The following is an 18,659-nucleotide window of genomic DNA, read 5'->3' on the forward strand; positions in this document are numbered from 1 at the left end:
AAGTTCAATTAATGTAACTCGGTAATAACATATCTAATACATAAGTAGGACCTACTTCCAAGAGTGTAACAACACCAATGTATGTGTGCAATGGCTTCTGACCAGTCATCACATTTGTGTTTATTTACATCTGGTTTGTTCGTATGATGAACAGAGTGTAAATATGATGCTAGAAATTCACCAAGTGAAAATAGAATCTGTTAGTGAATTTATCTATCTGGGAGCAACATAGCATCACAGAATGATGTTGCTGCCCAACAACCTGGAATATGTCCCGGAAAACAAAGCGTCAACTGCACAAAACTTTAATATGTCCAAGAGTAATATACTGCTCAAAATCCTGGACAGTGATGCAATAGTGTGAAGAGCTAATAGGAACAACTGAAAATCAACACGTGGAAGAAGAGGAAAACGGAAGGAAGGAAGGAAGATTAGTGTTTAGTGTCCCATTCACAGCCGGGTCTTTAGAGACTGAGTACAATCTCGGATTAGGAAAAGGGGGACAGTAAATCGCCCATACCCTCTTCGAATGAACTATCTCAGCATTTGCCTAGAGCGATTTAGGGAAATCACAGAAAACATAAATCTGGATGGCCGGACAGGGATTTGTGCAAAATCTATGGGATGACTGGAGTATGGCACAGACAATATAATTTTGAACTTTATACACCGCATAAAGATATTGAAATCATAAAGTTCAATAAAATAAACTGCCTGAAGAGGATCGACCGCAATTTTTGTATGTAACACGAGAACCAGTAAAAAATAGCACTGCTAAAAAAGTCTGTGGGATGAAGATGGAGATGCACAATGCTGGACAGGGACGAATAAACTGATGGCGTACAGCAGGCCAAGGCCCATTGAGGGCTGTAGAGACAGGAAGAGGAAGAGGAAGAAGAAGAATTTTTACCTCCACTGACAAAATACCCACTGAGCACCATTCAAAGCACTTGCAAATTTAAGAAAGGCGCATTCGAGTACGACCATGTGAAAAATCTGCTGTTGTCACTGAATTTGTCCAAGGAATGGTCTTGAGAGTAAGAAAGAGAGAATAGTGCGTATACTGAAGCACTTACTTATTTTCCCTTTACTTAGCACACAACGGAATAAGGAAAAAAGTGGCTGATATTCATACAAATTACCCTCTACCATACACTGTACAATGGCCTGTGGAGAATATATGTAAATATCCAATGACAGGGGTTTGCCACATTTATCTGATGCTACTGCTAGTTTTTGCTAGCAAATTTTAGCTGACATCACACTCACCCTGAGCTTCACACCATCATCTGCATTCTCATCCTCAATAATTGCCTTCATCTCCAGACTGTGCTTAAAAGCACAAGTCACATGGTAGGCTGTTTTGCAAGTTTTGATTGAGCACTGTATGCAAGCACCAACTCTCTCTCGACACAGTACACATATCAGGGCCCAGCGACTTTGCTGTAAAATGAAGAGATTGAACCATGGTATGTCAAATAAAAAATTAATTACATCCTAAACATTTTGACTCCAACATTTGATGACAAAATATTAATGCTCTTTACTACTGCTACTATCTCTTTGTTAAAGGCAGATATACAACTTAATCTCAACTGACTGCAGCATACAGTAAGCAGTTACAATTATTGAGATTATCAAACAGCTCAATATGTTTACTTATTTTATTTTATTTTCATTTAACTACTCTAACCAACAACTTCAAATATGTGTAACAAACTTACTGGAATGAGATAAAACATATGACAATGGAGGAGTGAAAGTAAGCAATTTTCTCATGCATGAGCCACTCTGTATTGTCTATATATTGCAGGTTTATGCCATATGTAGACCATTTTGTACATATTCAGGCAAAAAATACTGTACATTTAGAATCCCAGAATATTGTTCTGTACATCACTAACTTTTGTATGATATTATGAAAAGGATAGATTGCTACTTACCACATAGTGAAGATGGCGAGTCACAGACAGGCACAACAAAAAGACAACTAACAAATGAGATTTCACCCAGAAAGCTTTCTTCTACAGTAGACCACACACACACACACACACACACACACACACACACACACACACACACGCCACACGCGCGCACACACATTCACACAAACACAACTGTCACATACATGACCACTGTCGCTGGCCACCTAGGCCAGACTGTGGGCAACTGTGTTTGAGGGGAGAAGCAGTCTGGATGGTGGCGGTAAGGAGGAAGCTGAGGCGGGGAGGGGGAGAGATAGCAGGATAGGTGTTGGGGGTGGTAAAGTGCTGCTTGTGGGAGCATGTAGGGATGTGGTGAGGACAGGGCAGCTATGTGTAGACGGCGGGGGGAGGGGGCAGGAGGGAATGGAGTGGAAAAGTAGAGAAGTAAACAGACTATGGTTGTGTAGGTGGAATATAGGGCTGTGTAGTGTAGGAGTGGGAGCAGGGAAGGGGATAGTTGGATGAAGGACAGTCATTAACAAAGGGGGTTACGGGAATATAGGATGTACTGTAGGGGGAATTCCCACCTATGTAGTTCAGAAAAGCTGGTGTTGGTAGGAGGGATCAAGATGGCGCTGGCTCCCCTTCCCTGCTCCCACTCCAGCACTACACAACCTTTCTATTCCGCCTAGCACATACAGTATTTTTACTTCTTTTCTGCTCCCCCCGCCACCACGACTGACCTCTCAATGCACCTGGCTGCCTTACTATGTCCACACCACATCCATGCATGCTTTCGCAAGCAGCACTTCACTGCCACCACCCCTACCTTGCAATCCTTCCCCCTCCCCACCTCTGTCCCAGCCTTCTCCTTACCTCCAACACCAATACTATTTTTCCATGCACAGTTGCTCACAGTCCAGCCTCGGCAGCCAGAGACAGTGGTCATGTGTGTGAGAGTTGTGCTTGCATGAATGTGTGAGTGTGTTGTCTACTTTACAAGAAGGCCTTTTGGCCAAAAGTTCACTTCTTAGCAGTCTTTTCGTTGTGTCTGTCTGTGACTCAATGTCTCCACTACATGCTGAGCAGGAATCTATCCTTCCATAATACTGTCATTATACCATACTGGGTTTTTGATTGTTTGATTTTAACTTTTGTAGATTTTGATTAAGAAACTTAGAGCACCACTGTCTGTAACATTCAGTGTATATGAAGAACTATAAACAATGATTTTCAAACTTTTAATGATACGCATACTCAAAAACATTGAACATTTTGCTTTGTATGCTACCTTTCCATGTATTTTAGTGTCACTGTTAAAATGACATCCTACATGGCAAAGAACAATATTAACTGTGTTCTTTGTAAGTTATGCAATAGCTGATCTATAGAAAACTAATGACTTTATTTGAGAATATCATTAATTAATACAAGGAAAAATGACACACTGAAATTCCAGTTAAAGGAATTCTACGTAAGGTGGCATTCAAACTAACAAATTATTACTAATAGTAAAATATTTCAGTATTTTATCATACTATTAGTGATACAAGTGTAGATCTAACAAGGATACAAGAGGAGTTGTCACATTCATAAAAAAATATAAATACAACAATAGAAATAAGTAAATTCTGCACAGATCAACATATACAAATGTGCTTGTGAATTAACATTGGGAAACGTGATACTTGTGACTGATACCATGTACAGACCTCCACTGGGAAATCCTCATAAAAAAATTTTGATGGATTAGTGTGCCATCTTTCATACAAAAATTTGTTGATGGAGTCTGGCAGAAAAATTGATCAAGAGGTGCTTTTGCCCACTTGTACTTTAGTATCCTTATAGGTAATGTATTCATACAACAAGCAGGAGTTAAAAGGTTTGCATACAAATCCTGTGGTAGATGCACTGTCAGATCATAATACACTGTTAACACTGTTAATCACATTATGTAACTTGCTTCCAAGTATAGTTCAGAAATGTCCTAATACAACAGTGAGGTTGATTGATGGCAAAACTTCCGAATATTATATATATATATATATATATATATATATATATATATATATATATATATATATATATAATAGAGGGAAACATTCTAATTTCAATCTGCCGCCGCTCATACCTCACCTGTCTTTCAACGTCATCTTTGCCTCTGTACTTCCGTCCTGACTGACATCTCTGTCCAAACTCTTTGCCTTTACAAATGTCTGCTTGTGTCTGTGTATATGCGGATGGATATGTGTGTGGGTGCGAGTGTATACCTGTCCTTTTTTCCCCCTAAGGTAAGTCTTTCCGCTCCTGGGATTGGAATGACTCCTTACCCTCTCCCTTAAAACCCATATCCTTTTGTCTTTCCTTCTCCTTCCCTCTTTCCTGACGAGGCAACCGTTGGTTGCGAAAGCTAGAATTTTGTGTGTATGTTTGTGTTTGTTTGTGTGTCTATCGACCTGCCAGCGCTTTTGTTTGGTAAGTCTCACCACTTTATATATATTTAAAAAGAAAGGTGATGAGACTTACCTCTGTACTTCCGTCCCGACTGACATCTCTGCCCAAACTCTTTGCCTTTACAAATGTCTGCTTGTGTCTGTGTATATGCGAATGGATATGTGTGTGTGTGCGAGTGTATACCTGTCCTTTTTTCCCCCTAAGGTAAGTCTTTCCGCTCCCGAGATTGGAATGACTCCTTAACCTCTCCCTTAAAACCCATATCCTTTTGTCTTTCCCTCTCCTTCCCTCTTTCCTGACGAGGCAACCATTGGTTGCGAAAGCTAGAATTTTGTGTGTATGTTTGTGTTTGTTTGTGTGTCTATCGACCTGCCAGCGCTTTTGTTTGGTAAGTCTCATCACCTTTCTTTTTAAATATATTTTTCCCACGTGGAATGTTTCCCTCTATTATATTTATATCATTAATTTGAACCCAACAATCACGTCTGTTATTGTTATTGTTATTGTCACTGTTACATTTCGTAGTCTTTTCTGTCGTCTTATTTCCTCCTCCTGTTTTTGCCAGCAGTTTTACTTTCTATTCACCTTCTCCTTTTTTACCGTAATCCAGTATACAATTTTATCCCGCCGATATATACTCAATAATACGTAATAATACGTAACCCACTTCCAAACCATAACAAAAAAAATTTTTTCCGCTTTCAACACTACAGCTGCTATAAAATCCACTGTTTCCAGTTCACAAACAGTTCCTTTCAGCTATTAAACAACCTTTTCGACTAGTTTTAATATCTTTTGCTTTATTTCCATTTCCGTTTTTCCCACATCATCGATCATTTTTAGCCGCTTCCCACAGGTTTTAACGTCATTATTTCTTCATCAGACAATTGTTAGCTTCATTCCCATAGTCTGCCACCACCAAACCATCCCTTTTCATACATCCTCACGTAGTTTTTTCGAAATTTTCCCGTATTTCCCCACCCTTTAACGTGTTTGGCGGCAACACAACCACCTAACCTTTATGCACATCATTATCTACCTACACAAGTTCACCACAGGATCAACATAGCCCAGCTCTAACCAACCCTTTTTCGCCTTTTTTCACACCAGATCTCCATTTGCTTTCTAGTTTTACCTTTATCTCTCCCCATATATTTTTAAATTTATTTTCATTTTCATTTCAGCCTCGTGTTCCACTTTCCACCTTCTAGTACCATGTCACCCTCACAACACCTCCACAACGACCCCATTAAGTTTTATTTACATTCCCTCCGCAAACATGCCTTCACCCTAGCCAGATTACACTCCCATATTTTATTTTCTCAGGCTTGTCTGACATTTGGCATCACCCCCAAAGGCCTCACACTTAAAAGTTCCCATCTCTGGCTGCAACCCTTCTTTCCATCAGTCCCTATACCAGTTCCAAACCGAACAATCCATTGCCCTCACCCACCTAATCCTTCACCTACACATCCACTCAGCCAATCAACACACCCATCAACTCCTATCCCTAATAAAAGTCCTCAATCTTTCCTCTCCCACATCCACACCGGTTGTTCAGAGCATCCTCCTACAGGCCAACCGCAAATTAGAACAGCATGCCACCCTCCACCTTAAAAAACTATCCAATCTCCTGGTTTCCCACCTCCGGAAAGGCAACTCACTCACCCTTCACAACCTTTCCAGCAAACCTCAACCTCCTCTCATTGCACACAAACCCAGTCTCTCCCATCTACTCAATCTCCCACTTCCAGCTCCACTCCCTCCAAAACCTCAAAATTCCAATCAACACAATCTGGAACCACAACACCCCAATTCAGTAGTTAACCTCTCCTCCAAACCTCTCTCCCAATCCGAAACCTCTGTCCTATCCAAAGGCCTCACCTTCAGCCCCACTCCCAGATTTAACCAAACAGCCCTTGTCAAAGATTTACTGTCCTACACCCGTACTCTCTGCTGGAAATATCACTTTGCCACGAAGAAAAATGATCCTAATCCTACTCCTAATGATCCAACTTCCCAATACACTATCCAAACTGAACCCTGCCTGGAACAGTTCCGTCCTCCGTCACAGCGGGACCCACCTCCTCTTCCTCAAAATCACCCTCTCCTAACCTTCCAGGAATTTCTGACTTCCAGCCTTGCCTCTCAATCCTTCTTAAAAAACCTTAATCCTACACCCAACATCACCACTGCTGAAGCCAGGCTATCCGTGATCTGAAGGCTGACCGATCCATCGTCATTCTTCCGGCGGACAAGGGTTCCACGATTGTGGTACTTGATCGTCGGGAGTATGTGGCTGAGGGACTGCGTCAGCTTTCAGACAACACTACTTACAAATTTTGCCATGGTAATCCCATTCCTGATGTCCAGGCGGAGCTTCAAGGAATCCTCAGAACCTTAGGCCCCCTACAAAACCTTTCACCTGACTCCATCAACCTCCTGACCCCACCAACACCCCGCACCCCTACCTTCTAACTTCTTCCCAAAATTCACAAACCCAATCATCCCGGCCGTCCCATTGTAGCTGGTTACCAAGCCCCCACAGAACGCATCTCTGCCTACGTAGATCAACACCTTCAACCCATTACATGCAGTCTCCCATCCTTCATCAAAGACACCAACCACTTTCTCGAACGCCTGGAATCCCTACCCAGTCTGTTACCCCCGGAAACCATCCTTGTAACCATTGATGCCACTTCCTTATACACAAATATTCCGCATGTCCAGGGCCTTGCTGCGATGGAGCACTTCCTTTCACGCCGATCACCTGCCGCCCTACCTAAAACCTCTTTCCTCATTACCCTAGCCAGCTTCATCCTGACCCACAACTTCTTCACTTTTAAAGGCCAGACATACCAACAATTAAAGGGAACAGCCATGGGTACCAGGATGGCCCCCTCGTATGCCAACCTATTCATGGGTCGCTTAGAGGAAGCCTTCTTGGTTACCCAGGCCTGCCAACCCAAAGTTTGGTACAGATTTATTGATGACATTTTCATGATCTGGACTCACAGTGATGAAGAACTCCAGAATTTCCTCTCCAACCTCAACTCCTTTGGTTCCATCAGATTCACCTGGTCCTACTCTAAATCCCATACCACTTTCCTTGACGTTGACCTCCACCTGTCCAATGGCCAGCTTCACACGTCCGTTCACATCAAACCCACCAACAAGCAACAGTACCTCCATTATGACAGCTGCCACCCATTCCACATCAAACGGTCCCTTCCCTACAGCCTAGGTCTTCGTGGCAAACGAATTTGCTCCAGTCCGGAATCCTTGAACTATTACACCAACAACCTGAAAACAGCTTTTGCATCCCGTAACTACCCTCCCGACCTGGTACAGAAGCAAATAACCAGAGCCACTTCCTCATCTCCTCAAACCCGGAACCTTCCACAGAAGAACCCCAAAAGTGCCCCACTTGTGACAGGATACTTTCCGGGACTGGATCAGATTCTGAATGTGGCTCTCCAGCAGGGATACGACTTCCTCAAATCCTGCCCTGAAATAAGATCCATCCTACATGAAATCCTCCCCACTCCACCAAGAGTGTCTTTCCGCCGTCCACCTAACCTTCGTAACCTCTTAGTTCATCCCTATGAAATCCCCAAACCACCTTCCCTACCCTCTGGCTCCTACCCCTGTAACCGCCCCCGGTGTAAAACCTGTCCCATGCACCCTCCCACCACCACCTATTCCAGTCCTGTAACTCGGAAGGTGTACACGATCAAAGGCAGAGCCACGTGTGAAAGCACCCACGTGATTTACCAACTGACATGCCTACACTGTGAAGCTTTCTATGTGGGAATGACCAGCAACAAACTGTCCATTCGCATGAATGGACACAGGCAGACAGTGTTTGTTGGTAATGAGGATCACCCTGTTGCTACACATGCCTTGGTGCACAGCCAGCACATCTTGGCACAGTGTTACACCGTCCGGGTTATCTGGATACTTCCCACTAACACCAACCTGTCAGAACTCCGGAGATGGGAACTTGCCCTTCAGCATATCCTCTCTTCTCGCTATCCGCCAGGCCTCAATCTCCGCTAATTTCTAATTTCAATCTGCTGCCGCTCATACCTCACCTGTCTTTCAACATCATCTTTGCCTCTGTACTTCTGTCCCGACTGACATCTCTGCCCAAACTCTTTGCCTTTACAAATGTCTGCTTGTGTCTGTGTATATGCGAATGGATATGTGTGTGTGTGCGAGTGTATACCTGTCCTTTTTTCCCCCTAAGGTAAGTCTTTCCGCTCCCGGGATTGGAATGACTCCTTACCCTCTCCCTTAAAACCCATATCCTTTTGTCTTTCCCTCTCCTTCCCTCTTTCCTGACGAGGCAACCATTGGTTGCAAAAGCTAGAATTTTGTGTGTATGTTTGTGTGTCTATCGACCTGCCAGCGCTTTTGTTTGGTAAGTCTCATCACCTTTCTTTTTAAATATATTTTTCCCACGTGGAATGTTTCCCTCTATTATATATATATATATATATATATATATATATATATATATATGAACTCTTTGCCTTTACAAATGTCTGCTTGTGTCTGTGTATATGCGGATGGATATGTGTGTGTGCGCGAGTGTATACCTGTCCTTTTTTCCCCCTAAGGTAAGTCTTTCCGCTCCCGGGATTGGAATGACTCCTTACCCTCTCCCTTAAAACCCAAATCCGTTTTGTCTTTCCCTCTCCTTCCCTCTTTCCTGACGAGGCAACCGTTGGTTGCGAAAGCTAGAATTTTGTGTGTATGTTTGTGTGTCTATCGACCTGCCAGCACTTTTGTTTGGTAAGTCTCATCGAGAGAGAGAGAGAGAGGGAAACATTCCACGTGGGAAAAATATATATAAAAAGAAAGATGATGAGACTTACCAAACAAAAGCGCTGGCAGGTCGATAGACACACAAACAAACACATGTGTGTATGTTTGTGTTTGTTTGTGTGTCTATCGACCTGCCAGCGCTTTTTTTTGGTAAGTCTCATCATCTTTCTTTATATATATATATATATATATATATATATATACCTAAAAACAAAGATGATGTGACTTACCAAATGAAAGTGCTGGCAGGTCGACAGACACACAAACGAACACAAACATACACACAAAATTCAAGCTTTCGCAACAAACTGTTGCCTCATCAGGAAAGAGGGAAGGAGAGGGAAAGACGAAAGGATGTGGGTTTTAAGGGAGAGGGTAAGGAGTCATTCCAGTCCCAGGAGCGGAAAGACTTACCTTAGGGGGAAAAAAGGACGGGTATACACTCGCACACACACACATATCCATCCACACATATACAGACACAAGCAGACACACACACACACACACATATATATATATATATATTTATTTAAAAAGAAAGATGATGAGACTTACCAAACAAAAGCGCTGGCAGAATATTTTTCCCACATGGAATGTTTCCCTATATATATATATATATATATATATATATATATATATATATATGACTGGGGTAAAGTTTACAGTGATCCTAATGCTAGCTCAAAAATTTAACTTATTTCTTAATGAGATCTGCCCATTTTTGAAAGCAATTTTCATAAAAGGTAACTAAATGTAATAATGGGAAGTCATTAAAGAAACCATGGACTACTAGAGGTTTCACCGTCTGTTTACAATGCAATAGGGACAATATGATTTGGAATACTTTAATATTAGTAATCTTGTACTGTAAAATGTACTGTAACTGCAGGTGAGATAATTGGTGCAAATAGTTTAAAACATTAAAAGTATCCCAGCCAGTGGACAAAGCAATGGAGTAGGTGAGCTGATATGGTTATTGTAGAGAAATAGTGGGGATAACTGCCATGGGGAGCACATGTGGCACATGGTATGGGCAGATCCGCTGATGGAAGTGTTTATCAGCCGAAGGAAGTAAGCCATCTAGGACAGTTCTAATGATGAATTCAACCACTGCTGACTATGCCTAGTGCTCAGCTATCAGCCATATGCACCTGCCGTGTGTTGTATTTAACCCCAAGTGCATCTCAATGCAGTTTCAGACTTCCTGCTTCTCCATAAAGTTACTCGCATGGCGAGTTTTCATTTCCTCTTGAGAAGTTCTGTCCCTGGCTTGTTGAGCCACTGTCGGCCGGGACAGTACCCTGTGCCGATGATGCTGTTTAGCAGCACTGTCTAGCCTGTGCAAAGACTCAAGTGGTGATAAATAATGTTTTTAGACATGTGGTGATTCCACCTTTTTTCCTCCCCTTTTCACAGTGTTAATTTTGGGCCACAATTGGCAAAGTATTTCTGCAATGCTGTTGTTGTTGTGGTCTTCAGTCCTGAGACTGGTTTGATGCAGCTCTCCATGCTACTCTATCCTGTGCAAGCTTCTTCATCTCCTAGTACCTGCTGCAACCTACATCCTTCTGAATCTGCTTAGTGTATTCATCTCTTGGTCTCCCTCTACAATTTTTACCCTCCACGCTGCCCTCCAATACTGCAATGCTAGCAGGAACAATTGTACCTACAGAGGGAGCAGCAGCAGCAGCAGCAGCAGCAGCAGCAGTACGAGCAGATACAGGAGCTGCTAAAACGGAAGGTGAAATTGCTTCACACCCATACCATGCAAGTGTCAGGCCAGGTGCCCGGTTTGCAGTTTTATTCTCCACCTTCACTGCTATTTTCCATCTCTGGTGAGTCTACACAAATGTGGGAAAATTACCTGCATTGGATCCTGCTGCACAGCTAGGTAAAGCATATACTTGATCCAGTTGACAATGTTGCCTCGTTTTGTTCAGCTGTGTGGGGTTGTGCAAAATCTCAAGCCCATCACAGAGCCCAAGAAAATGCCCTTTGATCAACTTATTTGCTTACCCAGCATTCTGGACATCAAACGCACATGAAGGCAGCATGGATGCAATTTAACCAGCACCACAAAACAGCCCTGGGTAATTGTATGCAGCCTGGATTACAGATTTGCAGGGTCTCTCCTAGAAGTGTCACTTCAAGTGCCACATATGCAGACTCACCAATTCAGGACATGATTGTTGGGCTAGCACCTGATTATGATGACCAAACTAACATGCTGACCCAGTCTAACCCTTCTTTAGCCAAAGTTTCCCAGATTTCGGGCATGAGCTTACAGTGGTGGACATCCTTTCTGACAACTGGCAATTGGTACAATTAGGTGGACATGGTAAACAGCCTCTGGTGTCCCAGGGGATTCCCCCGGCTGCCTTTGCTCACAGTGAGTTGCTGCATGTTGTTGATAATGATTCCAGTACAGCGGCAATGTGACGCTACTCCTCTTCACCTATGTCGAACTCAGCCGGTTCGCATTAACTGTGACATTGTAATTCCTGCCCACATTGTTTTTGAGGTTCACAGCATTGCTCTCTTTCCATTTATTGAATGAGGTAGCAGTCCTGCCTCAACAGTCTTTTGGTGCATGTTCGATGAGACTGCTTGCATGTGGAGGTATGTGTGGAGCATGCTATCAGGTGGCCTATTTAGCAATGACAGTTGGCGAGCTGTGTGTCAGTCATTGGATGCTCCTATGTTTTGCTGGACTCTGGGGCTGTCTCTAGAGCCCCACACTTGTTGCCCTGACATATTTTGCTGGACGGGTGATGGTTGACTTTCAAGCAGATGTGGGAGTGATGGTCAACCTCATTCACATAGATACTTAGGCTATTGGCCTGCCCAGCATTGCAGTGGCCACTATGTCAACTTATGTCTTATGGTAAACAGTACATTCCTTTGAGAGGGCAATTCCCCGTCTCTGTATGTTACAAGAATGTGAACAGCAACTTACTTTGTTAGTGTTCAATTTCTCTCCGTTGGTGCAAAATGTTTTGGGGTTACACACTTATCCTGTTTTTGGCTTGCAGACAGTTGACGAAGTCTATTTAGTGTCTCAGCAGTCACTCCCTATTCGGGATTTGTACTCCTTACCTTTATCATACAACCAAATGTTTGAGTATATATTGGGCAGGCACAACATTTTGAGGCAAATCTTTCTCTTAAGCCGTTGGCAGTACCTAAATTTTGTCCCCAAGCCCCAATCTCTTCTCCACATGTAACAAAGTAAAGGCCGAATTGCAGTGCTGGCAGGATCAGGGCGTTGTTTCTCCTATTTTGTCGTGTCAGTGGATCATCCCTTTGGTGGTGATTCAGAAGCCTGAAACCACCATGATCCTTTGTGGCGATTTTAAACACACAGACAACTCATAATTCTGTGGCCATAGGAGTTGTTGGTGGAGAGGGGAAGGGGGGGGGGGGAGTATTTTTCACATACAGACTCGCGCGAGGCACATCTGCAGTTGTTGTTGGACGCAACTTCTTGTACTTTCTTGGTACTCAACAACCTCTTTGGGCTTTAACAGTTTAATTGCTTGCATTTTACAATCTTGTGGAAGTTATCAACAATATTTGAAACAGTTGATTCAAGATATCCCCTGTTGCGTAAACTAGCTTGACGGCATCTATGCTATAGGCTCTGCATGTGAGGAGTATTTACAAAACTTGCAGACGGCTTTCCAATGTCTGCTGGAGAATGGCCACACTACAACTGAAAAGTACAGTTTTCACTCCCCTGAGGTGCATTCTTTGGGACATGTGGTTAGCAAAGGTGGATCGCCCCTACAGATGAACACACTACAGCCATCGTCAGCTTGCTGGCACCCAAGGACCTGAAGGAGCTGCAGATTTTTTGGGCAAGATATTGTATAATGCTAAGTTCATTCCCCAGGCTGCATGCATCTGCTATTCTCTTAAATGCTTCACCATAAGGGCATTAAGTCTGTCCGGTCTGCGGCCTGTTAACAGGCCTTTTTAGTTCCTCAAGCAGTGTTTGTGCTCTGCTGCCTGTTTGGCTTTCTTTATACCACGTAAACCTTTAATCCTTGCCTATGATGCACCCCAGTACGATATTGGTGAGGTTCAGTCTCATCGGAATCTGGGTGGAAAAGAACGACCCATCGTTTACACATCAAAAATGCAGGGCCCTCTTTCTCAGTAATTACTGCTATGACTTGTTAACGCACCACCACCCAGCATGCAAATGCTGATGCACTGTAAAGGCTGCCAGTGGGAACCAATTTTGTCTTCAATTGGCAGGAAGCTCTCGTGTCTGCATTGGACAATACCTTGCAGCAAATCCTGTCAAATTTTCCACTGATAAAGTGAGGTCGCAACCGCTGTAGCTGTCAATTCGCTTTTCTGGGAAGTCGTTTCCGCTGTATGAATTGGTTGGTCAGAGTGCATCTCTTCAGGTGTGGATTCAGCATGGCGTACATTTTTTCTCCTCCGTGATTCATCCAAAGTTGACCAGAAAATCCTCATACTTTTCACAAAGGAGCAATGCTGTCGAGAGGTCCTCCACCCAGTGTTGCGTCCTCGTATCCTCCAGCTGCTGCAAGCATCACACTGGGGTGAGACTGAAGGCACTGGAGTGATGTTTTATGATCAATCAAGACATTGCACACTTATGGTGTGGGCTCATGGCACAGAATCACTGGCTTGCCAGTTTCCTCCTCAGCTGGTACCACAGCACCCTCGGGACAGGGTGTGTGTCAATTTCTCGGGTCCATTTTTGGGCAGCATATGGTTGTTGGTGGTGATGCTGTCAAATGCCCTATACATAGTCAAGCTGTCTTCCACATTGTCGACTGTCACCGTTCGCACAGTCAGTCATTTTTGCCATTGAGGTATGACAGAACTCTTGTGTCCTCATAATGGTTGGAAATTTGTATCACATGAGTTTGTAGACCTTTCCATTTGAAAAGGTATCCAACTTCTGACTACCGCTATATTTCACTGAAATTATACTTTGGAGGAGGGGAGCTTCATGACTACGGTCAAGAAGTCTTGTGTCTGCATGTTTCCACGAAGATGTGTTGTCCAGATTTCTGGCTATGTATGGGGCAGCGCCAGTCAACACGTCCAGTCCAGCAGAACTGCTTGCATGGGCACCAGCTGCTGTATTTCATCTATCTACATCTCTATGATTACTCTGTTATTCACAATAAAGTGCCTGGCAGAGGGTTCAATGAACCACCTTCAAGCTGTCTCTCTATCGTTCCACTCTAGAACAGCGAGTGGGAAAAACAAGCAGTTAAATTTTTCTGTGTGAGCCCTGATTTCTCTTATTTTATCACGATGATCATTTCTCCATATGCAGGTGGGTGCCAACAGAATGTTTTCGTAATAGGAGGAGAAAACTGGTGATTGAAATTTGATCAGAAGATCCTGTCGCAACGAAAATCGCCTGTTTTAATGATTGCCACCCCAATTCATGTATCATGTCTGTGGCACTATCTCCCCTATTTCGTGATAATACAAAACAAGGTGCACTTCTTTGAACTTTTTCGATGTCATCTGTCAGAAGTACCTTGAGCCACAGTGCACAGTGGCTCACTGCATATCCCCCCCCCCCCCCCCCCCCCCCCCCCGGTAATCAACTCTGATCATTAAGGACAAACCCTTTACTGTATGCAAGTGCTTTTCTGTTTCCACCTCCTCTTAGCTCTTTGCCTTTTGGAGACTGGTGCAAGATTTGATGACGTTCTAACCTGGGCACCTGGCGCCCATTTGCTTTTAAGTGTTTGCGAATGCAGAATGTCCTTTGATTTCACACTTCTTAGTAAGAATATGTTCCCGGAAACTAGATTCGAACATTCTGGTTGTTGGTCATAACATCCCAGTTTATACACGTAAAAGGCAGAACATTTATCACTGTACCACAGTTCAATGAACATGTAGCTATGTTGGGTTCTACTATGGGTCATGCTTGCCTTAAATAGCAGATATTTATGTAAAGTGCTAATCTGCACATCAATTTTATTACTTAAGTCAAGATTTAGGTTTCTTTTTTAACAGTAAAGTTAACAGGGAAGTACTGGTAATTGTATCAATTTTTTCACATTATCTCTGAATTAATGTTAAGGTTGTGTGCATGAGGGCCTTCTAGGGGCAAGTTACCTAGCCAACTGACAGTGCAAACAGTATGTTTTGCTTGTGTACTTTTAAGTATGAGTGGAACGAGTTATTGCTTAGTGTACAGATTGTGCTACTGTTGTTGTATGCCAGAACTGCTTTTTCAATGGACACTGGCATGCCCAAGAGAAGGGATGTAGCATGCATAATTTTTTAGGGGTTTTCTCGGCACTGTAGCTCTCAATAGCTGAATCGTAACTTGCTCTGTAGGTACACACAACAGATCCCACAGGTGTGATAAATGCAAATTTTCCAGTATATTAAAGTAAGTTCTCTGGTAAATATTTTGATTTCCAGTATAGCTCTTAGAATAGGACCACATGCCAATAAATACTATTCTCTGTTTCTAACATATTTTCTGATGACATCCCAAAAGGTTGAAACACTCAATGAAAGTATTGTTTCTCCTGCAACAAAGAGAGTTTTCTTTCAAAATACTACCTGTGGTTGCTGTACCAGACTTGCCATTGAGTGGGAAGAACTAGAAAGCACAGTTACCCTTTGCTATGCTGTACAAACTGCCTCATGGGGCAAGGGTGTCTTTTCTCGCCCCTCATTGAGTTCGCTGGCAGCTGCAGACTGTGTAGGCTACACATCATATCAGTGAGCCTACTGCACACTTCCGTACACTGTGGCCCAGCTGCAAGACTTCCCTTGCAGCAGCTGTTTGCCCACCCACGTCCATTTGTGCCCGTGTCTGTCAAACTGCCTCCGAGTGGGCAGAGTTGGAATAGACTACTCGAGGCTGTATGAGTAATACAAACAAGTGTGCTGTATCACCTGCATAAGGACAAATTACAATGGGAGTCCCACAAGATTTGATCACTGGCCTTGCTTTAAGTTGTTGATCTACCTTTTTATTTAGATAGGGGGGGCACGGTTAACATTGTTTGTACGACATGAGAGAGGGGGTCATTTGGAAAGTAAAGAACATTTTGTTTCGATACATGATTGTTTCCTGCCACCACCACCACCACCACCACCACCACCACCACTGACCTTGGTATTCATCCACTGCAATGTGGTGACAACTTTAATTCAATACAGTCACTTACTGCTTAGTTGTGTAACTTTAAAATGTGTGACAAAATTTACAATCCAACAAGTGTGCAATGTCCAGTGTTATCCACTTTTTAAATGTGCAGAAAGTCTGACCTTTCAAAATTTATAGACAGATAACAGAAGTTTATGGTAATGGGATGAACAAGTGTCAGTTCAGAATTGGAGTACTATGTTGAAAGTCAGACAGAAGAATGTTCACAATGAAGATAGCTAAGGTTGCCCCTAAGTGGTGACTGACAGACTCAAAGCAAGGATTGAAACAAAAATCCAAGAAGTTAGGTGCTTCACAATCAGTGGACTGCACTCATTCTTTCCAGACATTTTAAGAACTGTGTTGTAAAAGACTGTTACTGCAGATCTGGGCTGTAAAAAATTGTGAGCCGTGAGTTCCTCGAATTTTGTCAGAAGAACACAAAATTAAATGAATGGTAGCTGCATTGAAATTACTCTGTCACTATGAAAAGAATGCTGACGAATTTTTGAACCACACTGTCACTGGTGGTGCAACTTGGACATCACATTTCACACCATAAACAAAGTGCCAATCAATAGAATGGCGTCATTTGCAATCCTAACACAACCAAAAAAATCAAAATAAATTTTAAGCACCAGAAATATTATGGCTATAATGTTTCCACATCATAAGGGTATCCTACTCATCAACTACATGCCTAGAAATGTAGTGGCCTACTGTCAGATGCTTCAACATTTTCACCGCATCATTAAAAACAAGTGGCGCCGAATGATAACTAGTGGAGTCGTCCTCCTCCACGATAATGTACACCCGCATGGAGCGGGAGTGACACGGGACTTGCTTCAGCGGTTTCACTGGGAAATATTTCAACATTCACCGTACAGTTCAGACTTAGCCTCCAGTGATTATCATTTATAACTCAAACTGAAGATTTTTTGAGTGGGTAATGCTATGGAATTGATGACAAACTTAAAGAAGCTGTTGGTCAGTGGTTCAACAATTTGGTGACAACTGAGTATGCAAATTGGCATAGGAAAGCAGGTAGAACTGCATGACAAGTGCCTAAACTTGAACGGTGACTACAAAGAAAAGTAGCTCGTTTATCAAATTGTGTGGAAAATATGGTTTCATTTGATTGTATTAAAATTTTTTCTGTAGAAAAAATGTTATTTACTTTCCAAATGAGTCTCGTACAAACATTGTTGTGAAGCTGAACAAAGAAGCATCGACAGAGAACGTAGTAAAGAAAGTTTTTGTGAAGTTTATTGGATAATTTTGCACACATGGGATAACTTTAAACTTTGAAAACACACAACCATCCAATTTCATACAGTAAAAAACTTCTCACCTCCTATTAACCTAGTATACCAACAAAATAATAAACAGAGGTAGAAAATTCTGAGTTATTAAGTGTGCATACGGTGAAAACTATGAGTGGAAAAACCATATAGTAGACCTGCTAAAACATTTAGGTTTGGCTAATTTTGCCATTGCAATAACTATTTTGGGGATATGGAATAAACCATACAGTGGACCAGCTAAAAGTTTAGGTTTTGTTACTTTTGCTATTGCAATAATTGAAAATTTTTGAGATATAATCACCAACTTTGGGGATATGGAAAAACCACTTGCTAAAACATTTAGATTTGGCTACTTCAGTCACTGCAGTAATTGCCAACTTTGGGAATATATAATGAATATTTTCATTCACCGGTGTCTTGTTAGATAATGTTCTGGCAAAATTTAGTCATTGTACTAAAGAAAATAATAAGAATTATGTGTGGGCTGCACACATGTACACCTTGCAGGCATATCTTTATGCAGGTGGGAATATTAACCACACCTCATAGAACATTTATTCACTCAACAATTCATTTCAGTTTGAGAGTAACAGAGATATTCACAAGTACAACACTTGATGGAAAAATGATATGCATTGCCTTTTAATGAATTTGTACCTTTTAACGAAATTTAATGAACATTGGCACAGAAACAGGTGAAATATGCAGCTGCAAAACTGTTCGACCATCTGTCTACAGAAATAAAGTGTATGATAGATAGCAGAAGTGTCTTCAAATGAAGACTTAAGTTGTTTCTCCTTAACAACTCATCCTGTACCACACAGGCATTCTTGAACAGAAATTATTAATCATTTTTACACACACAATATAGCCCAGTTCTTTATCAGAAATTTTTTTATGGAACAACTAACTATAATTTAGATGAGAAACTCTGATCCCTTATGTTGTTGTTTAGTTTAGGATGCACAACAGCAG

At 42.3% G+C, this 18,659-nt stretch overlaps 1 protein-coding gene across 1 annotated transcript in view; it reads right to left on the reverse strand.

The window, feature by feature from the left end:
* LOC126187296 (PHD finger protein rhinoceros) overlaps window positions 1-18,659 on the reverse strand; it is a 246,764-nt gene that overhangs the window by 154,696 nt on the left and 73,409 nt on the right. The window contains exon 9 of the mRNA XM_049928284.1: window positions 1,270-1,443. Coding sequence (XP_049784241.1) covers window positions 1,270-1,443 — 174 coding nt within the window. The remainder of the gene's footprint in view (window positions 1-1,269; window positions 1,444-18,659) is intronic.

Source organism: Schistocerca cancellata, chromosome 5 (genome assembly GCF_023864275.1).
Source record: "Schistocerca cancellata isolate TAMUIC-IGC-003103 chromosome 5, iqSchCanc2.1, whole genome shotgun sequence".
In the NCBI taxonomy this organism is placed as follows: domain Eukaryota; kingdom Metazoa; phylum Arthropoda; class Insecta; order Orthoptera; family Acrididae; genus Schistocerca; species Schistocerca cancellata.